Source organism: Heptranchias perlo, chromosome 2 (genome assembly GCF_035084215.1).
Source record: "Heptranchias perlo isolate sHepPer1 chromosome 2, sHepPer1.hap1, whole genome shotgun sequence".
NCBI classification, from domain to species: domain Eukaryota; kingdom Metazoa; phylum Chordata; class Chondrichthyes; order Hexanchiformes; family Hexanchidae; genus Heptranchias; species Heptranchias perlo.
Window position 1 is genome coordinate 138,556,311 of NC_090326.1, and position 22,007 is coordinate 138,578,317.

A 22,007-nucleotide genomic window follows, 5' to 3' on the forward strand; every position below is an offset into this window, starting at 1 on the left:
CAATTGTTTTCACAACAAAAATGAGGTAATTAGTACATTAGGCAGACAGGTGGGAGGTGCAATTTAATGCAGATTAGTGTGAGGTAATATATTTTGGGAAGAAAATCAAGGAATAGGAATGGCCAACAAATTTTGGGTTTTAGAAATAAGGGGATAGACTACAAAAATTAAAGCAATGATAAATTTTTATGAAACATTGGTTAGAACACAGAATAATGTCTGCATTTTGGGATGCCCAATAATAGCAAACCATAGGCAGCATGCAGTATAAAGTCACCAGGTTGATTCCAGGGATGGTAAACTATAGTTCTGAGGAGAGACTAGAAATAATGGAACTATTTCTATTGGAGGAAAGAAGGCTGGGAAGATTTAACAGTGGTTCTTAAAATTAAGATAGAATGAATAGGGAAAGACTATTTCCCCTGATTGGGGAGTCAGCTTAAGGATCATCAACTTAAGGTTAAGAGAAATTTCATGACGCAGAGCGTTTTTGGAGCATGAAATACTATGCCATTGGGCACATTTGCAGCTTTTAGGGAGAGTTGGATAAATATTTGAAGCAGATGATGATAGTGGGCTATAGGGAGAGAGAGCAGGCTAGCAATTGCATGGGAACACCACCACCTCCAAGATCCCCTCCAAGTCACACACCATCCTGACTTGGAAATATATCGCCGATCCTTGATCGTCGCTGGGTCAAAATTCTGGAACTCCCTACCTAACAGCACTATGGGAGAACCTTCACCATATGGACTGCAGCGGTTCAAGAAGGTGGCTCACCACCACCTTCTCAAGGACAGCTAGGGATGGGCAATAAATGCTGGCCTTGCTAGCGACACCCACATCCCAAGAATGACTTTTTAAAAAATGGGATTAGTTTTGGATTGCTGGCAAAAAAGCCAGCACAGGCATGATGGGCTGAATGGCCTCCTGTAATGCAAATTTCTATGGTATAGAAATATGTTGAATAAGCATTACTCACTGACTGCTGTAATTATGCTAAACTAGTCGAAAAATTTAATTTTCTCAAATTAAAAGTAGCTTTGAATTTTATGCTTCATTCATTTCAAAGACATAAAATGAACAAATTTTTTGCTTGGGACAGAACTGGTTTAAACGATTAAACTCAACAGAAGCAGAATTTATTGGCGGCTTATTAGCAATGTAGCCTGTAGAGGTGCACCTTACTCCCCCAACCTTTTCCTTCAAGAACTTGCATGGATCATATTGCAAATTTAACCAAGTTCTTTTAAGAGGAGACAACATCCTGAATTAAATTCAGATGCACTAGGGAGCTGGTGAGATGATGGGTGTTTGTAAAATAATTCCTGACTACTAGCAACTTCTAAAGGTCTTATTTTCCTTCCTGCTCTGAAAACTGAATGCATTTACATGATTTGCAAACAAAATGAAGGAAACCACCGTCACCCTTTGATTCTGAGAATGTTTTTACCTGCTCATCTTTAGAACTTAGAAAGCACATGTGCAACACACACTTGTTCCATTCTTAAGTTCCAACAGATACTTAGTGAACAGCAGTTTATTGTGTTGAAGGAGTGGCCAGACCTCAAGATCCAAAAAGAATCCACACTTGGAAATGCCTTGACCATGGCATCTCATCTGTTTGATGCTGACATGACGTGTATATATAATATCGGCCTTTGCTAAGAGACCTGAATAGGCTGGGAGTGTTCTTGAACAAATTTAACATGTGCGTGAACCTCAAGTACTGGTGTTACTTCTATACCAACTGGCCACCTAAAAGGGAGCCCTACCCAATAAATAAAGGAATCTTTGATGGCTAAACAAAACACTTGTTACTGGGGTTTCAAAACAACTTGCAAAAGGAACCACATGACCTGACAGATGTTGAGGTCATGTTGTACAACCTCAGCAGCTGAGAGAAAATCCAATATGTCTCATTGAGGACATTATACCTTTTAGAAATACAAGTTTTTAAACTCTTAAGTACTGACAGCAAATTTGTTTCCTGTAGCCCTTTGTTTCCACATAGTGCCAGATGGCTCAATGTGTGGATTAGGCACCAACTTGAAAGAGGCACTGTTCTATTTAGACCACATAACCTGTACGTCTGAGACCTCATTGCATATTTTGGTACACAGATTTCTGCCTTCATGTACAAATGTTGGTTAAAAAAATAATTGGTCTGACTACAAAACAGAAAGCAACATCTGCATCATCATGCATCCAGTGAGGTGTATAGATGTAAGTATATGTGATCTGGGAGGTTTCATTAAATATTTTTAAAAATTATTAATTGCTGCTTGTATTGCACAAACAGATAATTAAATCTTGGGAGTTTAAAGGATTTGTTGGTTAAATACATTTTGAAAAAAAGGGTGAAAGTAGCCTGTTTACATGCTCGATTATAATGCACGATACAGCTATCATTCAGCATTTAACACCCATCTTTTTGATGATCTTATTTTTGAATACTGAAGTATACGAAGCAATCTGGCACCTTTTCTCAGAACAATGGTGATAGCTTCAATCCACCATGATGACTGCAGCAGGTCAATTATTAGCTGAATGGTTACTTTCTAAATGTTGACGGAAGATTCTGGATCTTAGGAATTTCCCTCATTTGCAGTAAAAACAGAAGAGCTGTTTTTGGCATGATTTGCAGGAACATGGGTTAATTTCTCTTTTCTGGTGGGGGTTATAAGATCAGCATTACATTGATTGGGGTGTGCTGTTTTCTCAACATACAACTTAAGCAAATTATATGCATAAAGATAAATTATTTATAGATCATCTAATTTGTTCCAGAAAATTAATGGATGAATTTAGTAATTAGAGTAATTGATGAATTTGCTAATTAGACTAACTGATTATTAGTGGTTTGGAGCTTTTTGCAGTTTTCTACTCTACTGCAGGAATGGAAATATTGGATAATCTAACAACCTTATTGGTTTATGTGACAGCTTGAAAATCCTTCTCTGAATGTCCAACGCAGTAATGACACTTGTAAAGATTAAATAGCTTTCTTCTTTTCAACCAAAATGGTTCTATCAATAAATACTCACCACAAAGACGTGGTTTTGTGACCTGGTTCATCACGGATAGTCACTACATTCAGTGTTGAAACACAAAGGGTGGGCCATAAACTGCTTTATTATCCCCTCTGTGCTCTCATTGATTTCAATCAGGAAATGCCAGAGGGGTGTGTTACAAATAATATTAAACGGGCAGATGGACAGAGAAGATAGAAAAAGAAAAAAAAAATGAAGACGTGATGAGACAATCTAGCCTTGATAATCCCGAGAATTAGAAAATAGGGAACATCTGAACCCAAATTAGTTTCCAGTTGAATGAAAACAGGTCAGCCAAATCACTGAGCACATCTCCAAATTTTCAACAAAGTAATTATACAAAATGGACACGGAGGAAAGAAATGGCTGGAAATGCTCAATGCCTAAATATGGTGCTTTAGGAAACAGCAGGGAACCGAAAAAAAGTTTATTAATGCGATATCACAACCACAGTAATGGGTGCTGGTGACAAGCTGCCTTTTTAGGATTTAGAGGAAAATCGAAGACACTCAGTGAAAGCAAAAGGCCTGAAAGTTTGAGACTGTTTATTACAATGGGCTAATCTGATTTGAAACCGAATATAAACGTGTGTATAATCTGAAAAGTCTAATGCTTTATTGCATTTGCATTCTATTCTTCCATCAAAACTGCTGAAGCTAGATAAGGAACGCTGATCTGAGTCAATCCACCCTGTAGTATCTTTCAACACATTACATGACATTGCAAACAGATCAGGGCTGCTAATGTGAAGAAACTGGCAGCAAATTCAGGAGCTGCGGATCATCTTTCACAAAACACCACAGTTGACAAGTGAACAAGGGGATGATTTGATTCAGGGAGTGGTCCTGTCCCTTTTAGAATTCAAGTCGTGCTCCGTGTACATGCTAAAAATAAACAAAGGACCAGAAACTGCCATTAACTTTCATCTCCTTTACCAAGTGCCTCATTATAATACCCTAAGAGATGATTCCGCTGCAACGCTTTTAGATCGTTTCTTTTTAAAAAGGTGATCCTACTGTCATTTATTTTTTAAACTTTTTGCCCTAGAAATGTCAACTCCCATATCTTAGAGGACTCCCATGGGTGAATCCCAACTCCCTATATCGTTCAGAGTTTCCATCCGTGCATTGAGATCTAGGTAAGGTTTTGGTAATGTGCTTGGGGTATGAAAAGCAAACACTATTTGATCATTGCTTTTAGCTACTCGACTTATCCTATGCCTTCATAAGACCTCATTCCAATTGTTAAAAGTTGTAGTACATCACATCAGACCAATTAGAGAAAAAATTAATAAGCATTAATTAAAAATGAATAATTAATGACATAAGGAACAGTTGTATAACAGTTACATATCTGCAGTAGTCATCCACGTAACTGAAGTGGATAACTCCAAGGACTAAGGTGTCACTTTGTAAATATGTTTAATAGTGTTTCTTTTTCTTGATTTTTTTAACCACTCTAGGAGCCTATTTAATCCATACAGCTACTTGGAAATTCAAACCAATTTTTGCTCTCAGGAGTTTCAAACGGACTCTTTAAGCAAATTCTGATCTAAACAGAACAGCTCTTTTTTATATCCCAAAACAGAGAATTGCCAGGACATCCTGTATTTTGAAGATACCATCATTCAAATTTAAATCTGAATTGTCATCATAAAATCGATATCAGATCAGCCGCCCATTCGACACAGCACCCGATTTTTCTGGAAAGTTCCAACGAATGTCCCTCAAGGAAAACCTGAGTCTCTGTCCACCTCATCCTTGCCATGACACTGGAAATAGAAATCAGAGGGAGGTCCCCAACATTTTTACCAGTGAAAAAACAGACTCGAGCAGACTGCTTCGGGGAGCAAGCAGGGTGCAAACTGGAAAAATAACAACATTCTGAAGCTTGACAATACTTGAGCAAACTAATCATTAGCTAGGTGTGCACAGCACTGTGGGAAAACTTTCACCACACAGACTGCAGCGGTTCAAGGCGGCAGCTCACCACCACCTTCTCAAGGGCAATTAGGGATAAGCAATAAATGCTGGCCTCGCCAGCAACGCCCACATCCCATGAATGAATTAAAAAAAAGGTCTTGAAACAGATGGAGAAACTAAGCCAAATAAAACAGCAAGACTGAATAAAGTTACAATATTCCAAACATGTAATGATTAGCAACTCAAAAGCTAAACTTTCTTAGTGCTGGGATACTTGCACAAAGAGTTGGAGGCTGCTTCACATTATATTTGCTGCATAAATCACGAGCTCATTTCCTTTATCCAGGAAAGTTTGATAGCAATCAACACCAAAATGAACATAATATACATAACAAACCACGAGTTTTATATGTACAACAAAATGTCCACAATTAAGCAGTGGCAACTGGCATGGTACAGTAACACTAATGCCAGCAAAACTTTAAACAATAATTTCAGAAAATCTTAGGGTAAAGATCAACATAATTAGCAACTAATTTTGCTGGTAAAAGTGGTGGCAGATGTTAAAATATTTGCACAAACAATAAAAATTACAGAAACTTTTTTTTGAAGTTTTTCAATTGCTCCAGCTGGTTTGTTGAACAATCAAAGTAGCAGTAGAAGTGCCTGTAACCTGGAGATCTCCATTTCATATCAAACCTATTCAAAGCACACTTACATTACAAAATAAGTTAGGATTTTGCCCCCAAGGCCGCTCTTTTGCTTTAATTTTACCTATTAGTTTCTCCCCATTTTAATTTAGAGGTAAACAAACCAGATTCTACAGTGGAACTGGAATTTCCAAGATAATTTTCAACTAGTGGATGGAATTGGAGCCATTGTCCACCTCACTCTTGCCAGGTGTACATTTTAATACTGGAACGAGAAGCCAACTTTGGCATCAACTAACCACGACTTCTTGATTTACCTCATCTTTTCTCTGCACTAGGGGCATTGGCTGTTCACCTAGATTTCTGAATCAGGATCAAAATAAAAACTATGAAATCAGCATTTCACCAAGCAGCCACAAAGAGGGGAAAGGGTCAGAATATAAAGCCTGAGAGCCAAAGGTATCATTTCACCATTAGTGTCCGTCAATAATTGCAGACCACCGGTTATCACTAATGCAATTTTTTTTTAAACAGAGAAGCACAACAGTCTTTCACTGATGTCATTAAAAGCTTTGTCCCCCAATCTGCACTGGTCTCATTGTGGAAGCACTGTTTCATTGTATATTGCATTACAGCTTAATACAGTATTACCATCTTAAAAGGCCTGTCATTCCTATTTAACATTGTAGCCGGGGCCAGCTCAAACAGTGCCAGATGCATGCACACTTTTGTGTCTGTCTAGCAAGCAAAATAAGTCTTTAATTTGGAAAACAGGAAACCACATACAATACTGTGCAAAACAAAAAGGCCACACCATGAGCTATGCATTTTCTGAATACTCATCTTAAAACCAGATGATGATGGTACCTTCAAAACATTTACAATGTTATTTTAGAAAGCATTGCCGCACCTCCAATATGCGTTTTTTGTAAAGTGAGGGTGCATATTATAACAATTAACAATACTAGTTTTTTTTTCCTTGTTCAGGGTTGAGGCATAACATGACAGGGCCATTCCCTCCCCACCCACAGTCCCCACCCCCAAAGCACCAAGATCTTATGATAGTGGATTTAATTATTTTTCTGGCTCGATTGTGCCCGTCATGTAGAACATATCTGAATTGCAAAGAATGTAACAAAAAGCGATGAGATTCTGTGGTGAAGCATCATTGTATTTTGGCGTGACTTTGTGTCGGTCGCCCGACACTGCTCGTTTTATATGTGAATGTAACAGCCATCACTGAGCCCTCAACCTTGAAAACCCATTTGTGAGCTTGTCTCCAGTGCTCAAGGATAGAATCTTTAACAACAACTGAAATTCACTGCACCACACAGCCTAAAATATCATATCAAGATCTGTAATCAGCTAATACATGGTGAGCAATAAATACCAATAATAAATTTCAAATCCCCATTTGAAAAAAATATATATTTCCAGAGCCAGCTTGTATCCCAACCAAATTATCAGGTTTTGTCTACACACTGTTAACAGATGAAATGGATGATTACCAATGAAGAAAGGAACCAAGGCAGGAACCCTCACAACATTCAAGAAGCATTTGGATGAGCACTTGAAATGCCATAGCATACAAGGCTACGGACCAAATGCTGGAATATGGGATTAGAGTAGACAGGGCTGATGGCCGGCGCGGACATGATGGGCCGAAGGGCCTCTATCCGTGCTGTATAACTCTATGACTCTATGATCAAATTAATATTTTTGTGCATTTATAATTAATTGTGGCTCAGAAGGTGGCAACAAGGCTGACTGAATCTGATAAAATATTAAGCTAAATGCATACTGATGAAAAAAGAGTAACCCTCATCAATTCTGTAAGCCTTGAATCATCATGGACTAACGATATGGCAACTCCTTCAGTTCCATTTGTTCTTTGGGTTGTCATGTTACACTACAGGGACATCCAACAGGATTTACAATAGGTTTCCAGTGATACCTGCCCCAGTAAAAGGCATGGGTTGAGTGTACTGGAAATCTGCCTATGTTCCACTCCTGTGCGGTGCTCTTGAAGGTATACTACACAGCACAATGTAGATACACAGAAAGCATTTCAAAGTCTATCCGCAGAACAAACAATGGCACGTGAGAGCGTTATGAGTCTAGGTACATGCCAGAAGCCGTAGCACAGTTGAAGGGTTCACAATCATCTGAATCCTCCCCCCGAGACTATATTGAAAACTTCAACATACTCCCCAGCTATTTTTTTTTAAAAGTTATATATAAAACCAAAAAATTATGTTTTAAAAGTATTAAACCATCATAAAACGAACTCTATTATTTCACCATAAATAATTCTTTGTCGAGTTTTCCCTGATTTAAGAGAGAACTATATGTTCCTTTGTTCAACAGAATAGGCTGAAATACATTAAATACCGCATCTGGATAATGCAGCCACATTATCTTTTACAGTAGTTATTACTGTTAAGTGTGGCATGCTTTATTCCCTTCTGTGTCTTCCTCAATTATATAAGACTGCTTTGCCATGTTGGAAGAAAAACAAAACATTTCCACAAAAAAATGCCTGTTGCACAACAGTTTTGAATTAAAATGCTTTGAATTCCGTTCTCCGTCTGAACACACTATGTACACAGAATAGGCCTGACACAGGAATGTTGTGCACTTTTAACACTTTTTAAAGCCCCATGAAACTTCACCACTGAGCTATTATCACAAATGTCATTTTCAAGCGAAGGGTTCGAAATGACCTTTTAATGGAAAGAAAGCTCTGGCTTTATCAGAGCTGACTTCTACCAAAAAACAGATGGGGCATGAAAGGAAAATGACATTGGAACTAATCCAACTGTTCGTGCTGTTTACAAAGAATCATTTTGGAGGTATACTACTGTGCAACACGGTTCCAAGGCACGGAAATGTCACACAATATCAGCTCATACTGAATGGTTTGAACATGTCTATATTTTTTTTAAATTCTGAAAACTACAATGTAATTCAAAATCGGGCAAATCGTTCTTGAATGCTTTGGATCACTTAATGGCTCTTCTAAGTGTAATTTTTTTTTAAATTGGTGAAAGAAACAAGCAAATATGAAACAGAAGCTTTGTTTCTCGTGAAACGGCAGTGCAACTTGAAATGTAAAGTATGGGAGTCAAGTAATGGTCACCAGATGTCACACTAAATGGTAATTTTACTCAAATACAAAGATTAAAAAAGCTTTGTGGTGAGGAATGCAGGTAGTATACTTTCACTACAAACATAAGGAAAATACTTTTTTTTTAAAAATAGGCCAAAATTGGAAACTAGATGACATAGGAATGTATAGAACAAGAAAAGACCACTTTGGATCATCTGGCCAGCTGCAAGAATTCAATAACAGAATACACAGTTCACTACTTGAATCCATCAGTTCAACTAGTTTTGTTTCTGCCAAGACTGTTGCCTCCAATTTACAATGCTGGTATTTTTTTCATCAATTAAAAAAATGATTTTCTTCAAGCGCAATGGCAGTACTCCAATTAGTTAGCAATCCAATTTCTAAAGCAGAGGTCGCAGAGGTCATTGAATAGTTCAATTTACATTTCTGACACAGGCTTGTATCTGGCAAGTTAATCGTTGGAGATTGGAGGAAAAGGAAAAGGGAATAAAAGTGGATCAACTGTTTCAGAAAGAGAGTTGATATCTTTGTTATTCAAAGTGACAATGGCAGCAAAAAAAAAGGGATTCTGAAGACATTCCGAATCGGTACATGGCTATAAGCACTGAATGGAATATTTTAGGACCTTATGGCCCTTTTGCACTGCAGCTATATGTATTAGTGTTCCAGGCATGCAATACTGAGTTATCCTGGCAGTTATGTACTGGAGTAAAGTGTACTTAAACATGTGCACAGAGTTCCACTTAGACTATTGACTATAATTTTAAATCAAAAATCAGTGAACTTTCCCTGTCAGCTCTTTAGCAATATTAATATAAAGGGCAGACCAGCCAACCTTCTGGGATTTTTGTGAACTTAAATTTTATACTTGCAACAGTTATACAGCAATTGGCTGAGACTACATCCTCAAGGAGGCTTCTCATCGTTTGATAGAATTCAATATGCCATGTCAGATCACCACCTTTGGTCTTGCTGCACTGCGATCTTTGCATCAAAGCAATGGAATAACTGAGAGTTATATATGGCATTAATGGCCCATATGAGAAAACTGCAAGACTCATGACTAGTTTTCCTAATTACAGCAAAGAAAAGCAAAGTCAGTGGCTGTTTACAAGAATGCTGACATGAATAATAATTATAGCCCACTATTCCTGGGTGGGTCTACACCTACATCCTGTCTCATGACCCTCGATAGGAAGTGGACTTCCTCATTAGCATCTCCTGTGCATTCTTCCTTTCTAATCACAGACAAAAGCTACAACACTTCAAAGATTGTTTTTCTTTTTTAAAAATGGAAGAGTCATCAGCATTGCAAACTAATTACTTCACAAGTAGGACCTCTTTCATATATACACACACACGCTTACATATATATGAGAGGGGAGGGAGGGAGAACTTCTAGTTTCAACAAGAAACATGACCACCAATTTATAAAAATTGATTATTGTTTAGTAGAATATGCATCACATAAACAAATGGCAATTGCTTTCCCAGATTGTACCTCCATAACTTAGAACAGCTTCAGAAAACCAAATTCTACAACGTCTGGTCATAATTTTCATCCATGTATAATTTGTGGAAAAATAAATACAGCAATTGTAGAAACAAAGCCAACTGTGGCTTTGAGTGCCTGCCCAGCACTAACTTAATAAGTGAACTTGACTATAATTTCTAGGGAGTAACATCAAATTGTACCCAATTAAAAAAAAAGCCCTGTAATCACCAGTTACAATATCAATAAATCACATGTCATTACTGCAAATGTGTGATCAGTAAGTAACATTTTACATCATAATGGTTACTAAGGAGGTGGTGTCAAACAAGTAGGCCTGTTGGGATTTTTTCTCCCTCCTTTTGAAGAAACTTTTTCATGATTAAGATAAATTACTATTATGCAGAACACATGGCAGTGAGTGAGATGCGTGCAAATTTCATAAACCTTAGTAAATCAGGAGAAATATTCCCATTGGCGGAAGGATCGAGAACCAGAGGACACAGGTTTAAGGTGATTGGCAAAAGAACCTAAAACGACATGAGGAATATGATCTGGACTGCGCTGCCTGAAAGGGTGGTGGAAGCAGATTCAATCGTGGCTTTCAAAAAGGAATTAGATAAATATTTGAAGGGAAAAAATTTGCAGGGCTACGGGGAAAGAGCGGGGGAATGGGACTAACTGGATTGTTCTTACAAAGAGTTGGCACAGGTCAAATGGCCTCCTTCTGTGCTGTAATGATTCTTAGGGCTCAGATGATATTGCAACAAGTGAGAGCTGTACTCTTGTGGTTAAGACTTCACAAGATCCTTATGCAGGTGATCGGCCATTCGGCTCACCTTAGTTCACCCATGTAGAGAGACCTCATACTGACCCCTTGTGGCATCTAATTGTTTCTTAAATAAATCCAGATTTTTTTCCCTCCCAAACACTATCTGGTCGTCTTTTCCACATGCTGATCGCTCCACTAACAAGAACTTCTTGATATCAGTCCTAAATCTACCTTTTACTGGTTTGAACTTGTGCTCCCACTTGTCCCACTCTCACAGTTTAAGCCTGAAATAGTATTCTGGACTAACCCTTTCCATTCCTGTGATTATTTAAGGATCAGCCTCGTGGCTCTTCTCTGCATTGACTCCAGTGCTTGAATATCTCACTTGTTTCTCAGTGACCAGAACGGGACACAGAATTCAGGCTGAGGTCTGATTAAAATGCTATAGTTTGGTCACAACTTCCTCCAACTTGCATTCTACTGTTTTGGCTGATTATTCTCACTGCCTTGAATTGCACTTATGGATTTTACCATTCTTATCCAACCAATATTTATACCTTAATTTTTTTTTAAGAGGAATGCAGATAATCAAATTCAGGAATCCAAATAAAAAAGCAAAGATACATTTTGCAGGGATGAGCACTGACTTGATTGAGGTCATCTAAATTGGTTCAAATCTAGAATACTTTGAATTCTGAAAAAAAAATCTAAATTCGAATGAATGTGAGCACTTCAGATGGGCAATTGCTCAGAGACATTTCTTCTTCTCCTGCACAATGTTATGTAGCATAATCTGTGCAAAGCATCTCTTTGTATTGTGATAAGGAGTTTTGTACTCTCTCCCGTTCCTGGTGTCTAGTGGTTGTGTGCATCTGATCCCAGCTGGGGTACATATACTTCTGACTCCCTGATGTTCAATGCAGTTTTGCACTCTATGTACCGTAGTGATGTAATTAAAATATTAACCAACTGCATTCTGTTTTTGCTCCCCACAGATAAAAGGTTCAGCAGAACTAATGAATAGTTCATAAGTGAATATGCAACCCCTGCTGGAAGTGGGCATGCATGGGTGCTGGGTGGTAGCAGTATCCACTTCGGATCTGTATAGTTTCATTCCCGGGCCTGCCGCTCCCGAATTTCACGGAGTTTTGCCTGAATTCTGTAAAATTCATGAACATCAAGTCATCTTGTGACAAGGAGGGGAGTCTCCACAAGTTAGGCTGAAGCACCATGCTCATGCTGCCCAGAACTTAACTCCACCCCCCCCCTCCTCCATCAAAGTCAAATAGCTTGGTGACACTGACTGTCAACACATACACAAAGACATCTCACTTGGGCAAGGTACTGGAGAACGACCAGCACCTGGAATCCCATCACAGGAAGGAACTACCTCCTACAGGAGAGGAAGGGAGGAAATTGGAAAGAACAAAAATAAGACTGCACCACAAAACTATGATACTGAACAAGGTAAAGGTTAGATGCTGAAAGATGCATTGCTGAAAGATGCTGTTTTCCGATTTACTCTCTTATGTGACTGTTAAATATGCAGAGACTTTGATAGGTGCAGGAATAGCAGTTAGTGAAGTGAAATTCTTTTTAAAAAAAAAGACAATGGAAATTTGTAACCAGTTCAGATATCCCATGCAGGATCTTCAACTTTAGCTCTGGATCAATCCTCGGACAACACTTTGTGTAGATGATGGGCATTTCAGAAAGCAAGCACATGCTGCAAAAATGCTCTCAGAGCATACTGTAAGCGTAAAATACATCTGATTACCTTTCTGCCGTCGGAATTTTTCCATTCCTTGGTTTATTCACTTGAGCATACACCGCTTCCATTGGCTGCATTTCTTCTCTTGCACTCTGTGGTCTAGTATTTAAAATCAGGTTGTGCCCGCTGTCTATAGAAGATTCGTACCAACTCATGCCAGCATATGTTGGGTCATCCTCAGATCCATAGGTTCTATTCAAATCTTGTGGATCTGCATAGTCTCGTTCCCGGGCCTGCCGCTCCCGAATTTCACGGAGTTTTGCCTGAATTCTGTAAAATTCATGAACATCAAGTCATCTTGTGACAAGGAGGGGAGTCTCCACAAGTTAGACTGAAGCACCATGCTCATGCTGCCCAGAACTTAATATTTTTTTTTAAAAATCTAATTTAATAAAAATAATGTTGAGAGCACACTAGCGGCAGAACTTTGCACTCCAATTTGGAGGGTCGAGGTTCAAATCCCAGCCTCGACATACATTCGAACTTGTCTATCATCTGTGAGTGGATTTCTCTGCTCCTTGGCCAGACAGGAATACTTCATGGTGGCAGACAGCTTCATCACATGGAAGAAAATAAAAATTGCCCACATTGTGTGGAGCGCTGGAGGGTTTTTCCCACCCTGCATGGTACACCCACCATTAACCAATATGGACTGGGACAGATGCCAGCCACACAGAAGTCAGGAGCTGAGACAGACCAAACTGCCCTCCTGTCGGATAGAAAAGTGGAAGATGGGGATACAACTGAGGTTTTTTCTCCTCTTCTTTTAAACAACCAAGAGTAGCAAATGTTCGAATCAACACACAGCGTGAGTATTCTTGCATCGAGCACATGTCCATCACATTGCAGAGGTTGCACTAAGTTACAGATGCAAAACAATCTTTCAAGATATTTTATACTGACCTGGAGCCAGAATTTTCAAGCAGTAACAATAACCTTCCGATTGACCTCAAGAATTTACTAGCCGCTGCAGTTGCCTGGAGTTGCCTATTTAGATCACTTCCCCACAGGGACAGGCCTTGTTAGCAGCAGAACACCACAAACCTACTCCAATCCACAAGCTACTCCATGAGCAGCACCATGGAAGATCTTCTAGTATTTAAAAATAATAGCACTAGTATCAATGTCAAACCTGAAAGGGCATGTAAATGCAACATGCCACTGATTTCTAAAGGATATCTTATCAATGCTTCAAGCACCTTTGGTCAGAAAAGGATTACCTTGAATCTGCCTGTCAAACTATTATTACTTTTATAACTTCTGGCTGTTCAATTATAAAAAATAATTTATATTCTTATCAGGACCACTGCAAGTAATCTAAAAAAAAATTTAAAATATTTTCCTTTCAGTTCCATTTTCCTCATTTATCCACTATTTTAGATTTAAAATTATTTGAAAGGCCAATCAAATAATTTTATTGAGATGGCTAATTAGGTTATTCTATATGTAAAAGGAATCCAAAATGCCTGTCAAAGTCGGGCATGTAATAAACTTTGGTTGTCCATCCAAACATCATATTGGCCGATAAATGTGCTGTTGCTTTAAAAATAAAGAAATCTCCAGACCTTCCCCTGAGTAATAATCGCACTGCTTTGCGGTCTTCAAGAAAATGAACTTCAAACACATTCTGGAGACCCAACACTATGGCACAGCTAGAATAGCGCCCATAACATCACCAGATGGTTCGGAGATTCAAGTGCCAGGGTCACTTGAACCCATCTGCCAATGATGTGTTTATATTTTTGTCAGTTTACATAGGTGGCATGGCTCAGCAAGGTAAGAGGCTTCATCCCAAAGGGAAACATGGACCTCTATGTCTTGCTGCAGTCTAACTACACCTCTTATTAGCCAATCGCAGGCTAGAATTGGGGCAGGCACGGAGTAGTGAATATCGTTGACAAGCCCACTCTCCTTGTGGAAGCATGCAAGGAGCTTATAAAGTGACAACTGTTTGTTGTGGGATAAATGTCATGAAAAGTACATACGAGGAAACCAAAAAGTACTTCTGTTTGAGGAAACATCATCATGTGGCAGAGGGCTTGGCAGATTAATATGGGGCTTTGAGACCTTTAAGGTAGTTGTAGATTGGTGTCTGCACTGCACTGCTGTTTTTTTGTAATGCTCAACAATGAGTTGTCTTTACCTTTTTCAAACTGAAGTACTTCATTTAAACAATAATATTAATGGACAGATCTCCTGAGTCTGAAGGGGAAGAATCTGAACCTGAACTGAGGGTATTAGATTTTGTAAACTGCCGAGTTGGGTGGCTATATTTCAAATAATATTTGGCACTGGGGACGAAAACACAGACTTTAGAATAATAATATTATGATCTCCTAGGGAACTTTCTAAGGACACTGATGGGGTTTCCTGCAGCTTGACCCTTTATAGACCAGCTGATCTTTAGTAGTTCCAGATGGTCCTCAGTGCAAGACTATACCCGATTTTTCTTTTGGTATGACCTCTGGGGTCACAAGGTACCTGCATGGTGCATTTTGCAAAGGAATGCACACAAGCTACAAGAGATCAGCATCTATATTTAAACATGAAATTGGTTGTGAAAAGACACAAGATAAACAGAAAAAAAATTGCAAATGCTGAAAATCTGAAAAGCCAAAAACGGTAGAAATACAGAGGGATATCAGCATTTCAATGGAGCAAAAGTAGGTTAACCTTTTGGGTAATGATCCTGCGTCAGAACTGCGTGAGGAGTCTCTACCCGAAATTTAACCCTTCCTTTGTTCTGCTTTTATATTTTGTTCTAAATTTGATTCACAAAATATAATGGGATTCAGCATCTTCCTTGTCAATGAATTTTTATTAGCAGACCCCTCAAGCTGGCATCAATTTAAGATGCTAATTTCTGACATGCAGTGCAATGTAGGCCACTGCTGGCCTAATTAAAAAGGATGGTGTATAATTTGGGAGTAACAGCACTATATTACTGTTGCAGCGTTGCTATTCATTAGCAGTTTACTTTCACAGTGATTGTTACACCAAATCGATGTTGCTAAAGTAACATGAAAAGGATCCTTCCATCACTGACATATGGGCTATCACACCCTAAAGAAAAGTACCGGACAAAAGTCACCCTGTGCAATCTCTGAGTCCGTCCCTCTGGGACTGGACAATGTTGGCACATTTTAATTACAAGCTAGGTAGTGCTGCCCACCCCACCTCCCCCACCCCACACCCTCGCCTTACTTCATCTAATTTAAAATCACTGTTTCCAGATTTTAGAAACGTTGCACACTGCATTATTAAAAATGTTGATATCTAGCAAATGAGTATTGCAGTATCCAAGTATGTATAATAGCTCTGTTTACCAAGCCCATAAATAAACATGTGCACCTAAATTTGGACTACAGCCTCTCCATGTTTGTCCCACTGTCTTTGTCCCTATAATTAAAAAGTTTCTTTCATATAATTAATGAATTATTTTTCTGCCAGCCTTTTAATTTCCTTCTGTTTTCTGTCTGTTTCTGTCCTCTCCTTTTTTATCTGGCTCTGTTCTTCGTGAACTCACCATCATTGACACATCCACATTGCTGCCACTATTAAGATGTGCCAACAATCACTGCTCCTCCAACATACAATCCAACTTTACTCTTTATTTTAACCAGATTAGAAGTGACTGGAGACTGCCAAAATCAACAAAAATGTTATTTTCTATTCCCTACATTGAAGTTAATTAGTCTTTCCAGGTTAATAGTTACATTTTTTTGATCAATCGCAAAAGACACAGAGAGGTAGAGCTAGCCTTACAGTGAATCCTTTCAGACCTCACGAAAAATGATCATCCTTTTATGATCCCATCTGTTGTACGTGGAACTAGATTCCAATAACCTGAACAAGAATTCATTCCTTTTATCAGCTTAATGTTCCTGTGCCTTTATTCAACAATTCTTATTTGTTGATCCAGCTGGGATGCTTATCAAATAAGTAACAGCTTTAGCTCCAGACTTGGATCCCTCTGCTAGATATATATATATTTTTATTTGTCCTCAGAATGTGGGTGATACTGGCAAGGCTGCAATTGTTGCCCATCCCTAGTTGTCCTGAGTAGGGTCTTTTCCTTGACTGATACAGATCTTTTGGTGATGGTGCTCCCACAATGGTGTTAGGTAGGGAATTCCAGGATACTGACCCAGTGATGATGAAGGAACACTAATATACGTGTAAGTCAGGATTGCATATGATGGAGGGAAATTTCGAAGTTGCCACCACTTACTGTTTCTTTCTTTCTCGGGGGTTGGTGCTGCAGGGGAGGGAGGGGCTGTCCAAATATTTGTTATTACATAACATACTCACAAACATTACAATTTCCTTTCCTTCAAAAAATAATTTGTTTATAATAACTAAACTGCCAAACATACTGACTTGGAAACTATACACCAGTATATTCACCCCTTTTGATCCTTCTTCCCTTTCACTTTCCTCTGACCCCATCCCTCCCTCCAATCTCACCCTTTGTCGTGTTTTTACTATCCCCTCTGACCTTCCTCTCCCTGACCCTCAATGATCAGTGCTCAGCAAAGGCCTTAGCTTCAGCCCCTTACGCTCCCACCTCAATGAATTTCGAGCTCGATGCGATGCTGACCTCTTATTCTGTCGCCTTCGCCTCCGCCTCCGCATCCACATCTTTGGCCAGGAGTCTTCCCCCCCACACAGCGGACCCTTTCTCCCGAATTCTCGTTCCACCTGGACCCCCCTCCCCCACCCCGGCCTCTTACCCTCTCTTGATCTTTTCATTGCGAACTGCTGGCGTGACATCGGCCGACTCAATTTCTCTACTCCCCTCACTCACTCTAACCTACCTCCCTCCCTCTGAACTCACAGCACTCCGTTCTCTCAGGTCCAACCCTGATATTGTCATTAAACCTGCTGACAAGGGCGGCGCTGTTGTTGTGTGGCGAGCAGACTTCTACCTTGCAGAGGCTGAACGCCAACTCTCCGAAACCTCCTCCCACCTCCCCCTGACCACGATCCCACCGAACATCAAGCCATAGTTTCCCAGACTGTCACTGACGTCATCTCCTCTGGAGATCTTCCCTCCATGGCCTCCAACCTCATAGTCCCCCAACCCCGCACAGGCCGCTTCTTCCCAAGATCCACAAACAGGGCTGTCCAGGGAGACCTATCGTTTTAGCCTGTTCTTGCCCCACAGAACCTATTTCCTCCTATCTGGACACTATTTTTTCTCTCCTTGTCCATTCTCTTCCGACCTACATCCGCAATTCTTCTGACGCCCTCCACCACTTCAACAATTTCCAGTTCCCCGGCTCTAACCGTCTCTTTTTCACCATGGGCGTCCAGTCCCTCTACACCTCCATCCCCCACCAGGCCAGCCTGCGGACTCTCTGCTTCTTTCTTGAATGGAAGCCCAACCAGTCCCCATCCACCACCACCCTCCCCTGCCTGGCTGAACTTGTTCTTACATTGAACAACTTCTCCTTCGACTCCACTCACTTCCTCCAAATATAAGGTGTCGCGATGGGAATCTGTATGGGTCCCAGCTATGCCTGCCTTTTTGTAGGATATGTGGAACATTCCTTGTTCCAGTCCTACTCAGGTCCCCTCCCTCACCTCTTTTTCCGATACATTGATGACCGTATCAGTGTCGTTGCCTGCTCTTGCCCCGAACTGGAAAATTTCAACGACTTTGCTTCCAATTTCCACCCTTCCCTCATCTTCACATGGTTCATCACCTCTTCCCTTCCCTTCCTTGACTTCTCGATCTCCATTTCTGGGGATAGGTTGTCAACCAATATCTATTATAAGCCCACCGACTCCCACAGCTACCTTGATTACACTTCCTCCCACCACGCTCCTTGTAAGGACTCTATTCCCTTCTTCCAGTTTCTTCATCTCCATCACATCTGTTCTGATGATACCACCTTCCACACCAGTATTTCCGAAATTTCGTCTTTCATCCTCATCCGAGGATTCCCCTGCACTGTTTAATGACAGGACCCTCGACCGTGTCCGTCCTATTTCCCGCACTTCTGCCCTCACCCCTTCCCCTCCCTCCCAGAACAATGATAGCATCCCCATTATCCTCACCTTCCACCCCACCATCCTCCGCCATTTCTGCCACCTCCAGCATGATCCCACCATGAAACACATCTTCCCCTCCCCTCCCTATTCAGCATTCCGAAGGGACCGCTCTCTCTATGACACCCACTCTCCTCCCCACAGCACTTCCCATGCAAGCGCAGGAGATGCAACACCTGCCCCTTCACCTCCTCCCTTCCCACCGCCCAGGGCCCCAAACACTCCTTCCAGGTGAATCAGCAGTTTACTTGTACATCTTTCAATTTAGTATACTGTATCTGCTGCACACAATGCGGTCTCCTCTACATTGGGGAGACCAAACGCAGACTGGGTGATCGCTTTGCTGAACACCTCCATTCTGTCTGCAAGCGTGACCCTGACCTGCCGGTCGCTTGCCATTTTAATTCCCCTTCCCGCTCTCGCTCTAACATCTCTGTCCTCGGCCTCTTACACTGTTCCAATGAAGTTCAAAGAAAGCTCGAGGAACAGCACCTCATCTTTCGTTTAGGAACTTTACAACCTTCCGGACTCAACGTTGATTTTGATAACTTCAGATCATAAACACTGCTCCCATTTTTTTGGTCAGCCACTGCTGGTAATGGTTCTGCTGCTGCCATTTACAGCTACTTCTGATCAATCTTTTGTTTCTTAACCTGTCCCGTTACCACCTTCCTTGCCTTGCACCATCATCCCTTTTGTTATTTAATCACTCGTGCCCTCTACCCTATCACAGACCTTCTCTTTTGTTCTTGCCTCCCCTCCCTCCCTCCCCCGCTTTCCCTGGCTCTGTACTTGCTCAAAAACTTTAACTCTTAACATTTTCCAGTTCTGACAAAAGGTCTTCGACCTGAAACGTTAACTCTGCTGCTTTCTCCATAGATGCTGTCTGACTTGCTGAGATTCTCCAGCAATTTCTGTTTTTATTTTACACCAGTATATTGGATGGTCTCATTTCTTAAATCATTTAGTGCACCACATAATTCTTCAGGGTTGCATAAAGCCCACTGTTCCTCAGTGGATTTGAGTGTGTGAAAAATGAGTCTCTCCATTCTGCTGGGTCTGTCTCTTCCAACTCATCCAGCCCCTCCTCATTTCCACCAACTTCGGAATCGCTTGCATCAATCACGTTAAGTTTAACTTTCTTGTAATGAGATTCGTTCCTTGAGAGTCTTTGACCACTTCTTCAATGACAGCTGCTCTTTTCTTGTATGGCACTTTTTCAAGAAGAACATGAGTTCTCCTGATCTTCTGGCCAACATTCCTCCCTCAATCAGCAACACCAAAATAGCAGATTAGATGGTCATTCATTTCATTGCTGTTTCGCGGAGAAGTTACTGATAGAGAACAGCTGCCTTAGAATGACAACATTCTCATTTGTTTGCTGTATGCATGTCCAAATGTATCTGAAAATTATCTGGGTTTTTAATGCAGCCACTATTGATGACAGCCACGGGGGAGAACCATCTCCATCTTCAATTATATCATTTTCAATCAATTGTTTCAGCCTCTTCAAAATGTTCTTTGAGTGGGAATGAGGGTTTCATATCTTCTTGTGAGATACGCTATATGGGTTCACTTGCATATTCTTCAGTTTACCAATGAAGATATTTGGAAATTCTTTGCACACTTAGCAGTAATGCTGCTTCACGTGTTCCAACATTTATTTTCAGAACTGAGATTCTAGTGCTATCTATAAACTTAGAAGAGAGTCAACATTTCCTTTCACAACGTACACTTTACCAGTTGGGAGTCCCTTTTCTGCTTTAATTGTATAAAGTCATGCTGTGTTAGAACTATATCTAAACAATTTCACTGAGCTTTTCTCTACTCTCAGCTTTGAGGCAGCATCCAGTTTAATTTCTCTAATGATGTGGAGATGCCGGTGATGGACTGGGGTGGACAAATGTAAGGACTTGCACAACACCAGGTTATAGTCCAACAGTTTTATTTTAAATCACAAGCTTTCGGAGCTTACCTCCTTCGTCAGGTGAGTGAAGGGTTCTAAAAACGCATAGCATATATAGTCAGAACAGTGCCTCTGACTATATATGCTATGCGTTTTTAGAACCCTTCACTCACCTGACGAAGGAGGTAAGCTCCGAAAGCTTGTGATTTAAAATAAAACTGTTGGACTATAACCTGGTGTTGTGCAAGTCCTTACATAATTTCTCTAAAGCAGCGCTCATCGATTTTATTTCTTGGGCATCAGAATCAACCACCACTTTCACTGGTACATCTTCAATCTGTAGCAGCTTTTGTACCTTTACTCATAATTGAATTCACCTTTTTTTTCCAGTTTTCTCATTTGCATGAAACAAACATTTTTCCTCTTCTGAATTACTGTAGTCAATGTCTTGTGCTTGGTTTTTGAATTGATGAAATTTGTCCTTTTTGTTCTTAAACAGTGCTTTCCTTAAGATTTTCTGCCATTTTATTTTGGTTTTCATTACTTAATATTTAACTTCTTGACAATGACAAAAAACAAAATTCTGCAAATGCTGGAAATGTGAAACAAAAACAGAAAATTCTGGTAACACTCAACAGGTCAGTCAGCATCTATGGAGAGAACAGAAAACACATTTTAGGTATGGATCTTTCATCAGAACAGAATGAAAGGTCTGCACCCAAAACATCTTGTCCACTCTCTCCACAGATGCTACCTGATCTGCTGAGTGTTTCCGCATATTCTGTGCTTGACATTTTTTGCTCAGTTTTCTGACAATTCAACACTTCATTTAGATAAATGTAGCCTCTTCAATGCAAATTGGCAACTTCCTTGAAGCACTACCTGCCCATAATCAGAATTGGAGCTTGTGATCTATATTCTGGAACTACCATTCACTAACTGCTTTGGTCATGTACAAGACTGTCTCTTCCAAATTTTGTTGAGCTCATGAAAGTGGGTTGTTTCATACAAATTGCTTGCTTTAGGCATGAGATGAAAGGTGAGTGCTGCTTTTTGCACCATTTTAATCATTACTTTCGCTTGTATTAGAGTCAAACATTTCATGTAGCTACTCCACACAGTCATGAAGTATAGCCCTTTTCTACTCAGTTCCAGTAATATTAAGTCCAATTAATATTGAAACCTCTTTAGCTACTTCAGCCAGTGAATTGCAACTGAACTAGAGGGCATAGTCGCAGGATAAAGGGTCGGCCATTT

At 40.1% G+C, this 22,007-nt stretch overlaps 1 protein-coding gene across 4 annotated transcripts in view; it reads right to left on the bottom strand.

Moving 5' to 3' along the window:
* Nucleotides 1-22,007, bottom strand: part of LOC137344561 (partitioning defective 3 homolog) — a 735,052-nt gene that overhangs the window by 49,417 nt on the left and 663,628 nt on the right. For 3 of the 4 annotated variants that reach the window (XM_068007624.1, XM_068007617.1, XM_068007608.1), the window contains one exon: nucleotides 12,797-13,060. The exons of the other annotated variant lie outside the window; for it this stretch is intronic. In XM_068007624.1, the coding sequence (XP_067863725.1) occupies nucleotides 12,797-13,060 (264 nt within the window). The remainder of the gene's footprint in view (nucleotides 1-12,796; nucleotides 13,061-22,007) is intronic. 4 annotated transcript variants of the gene reach the window in all.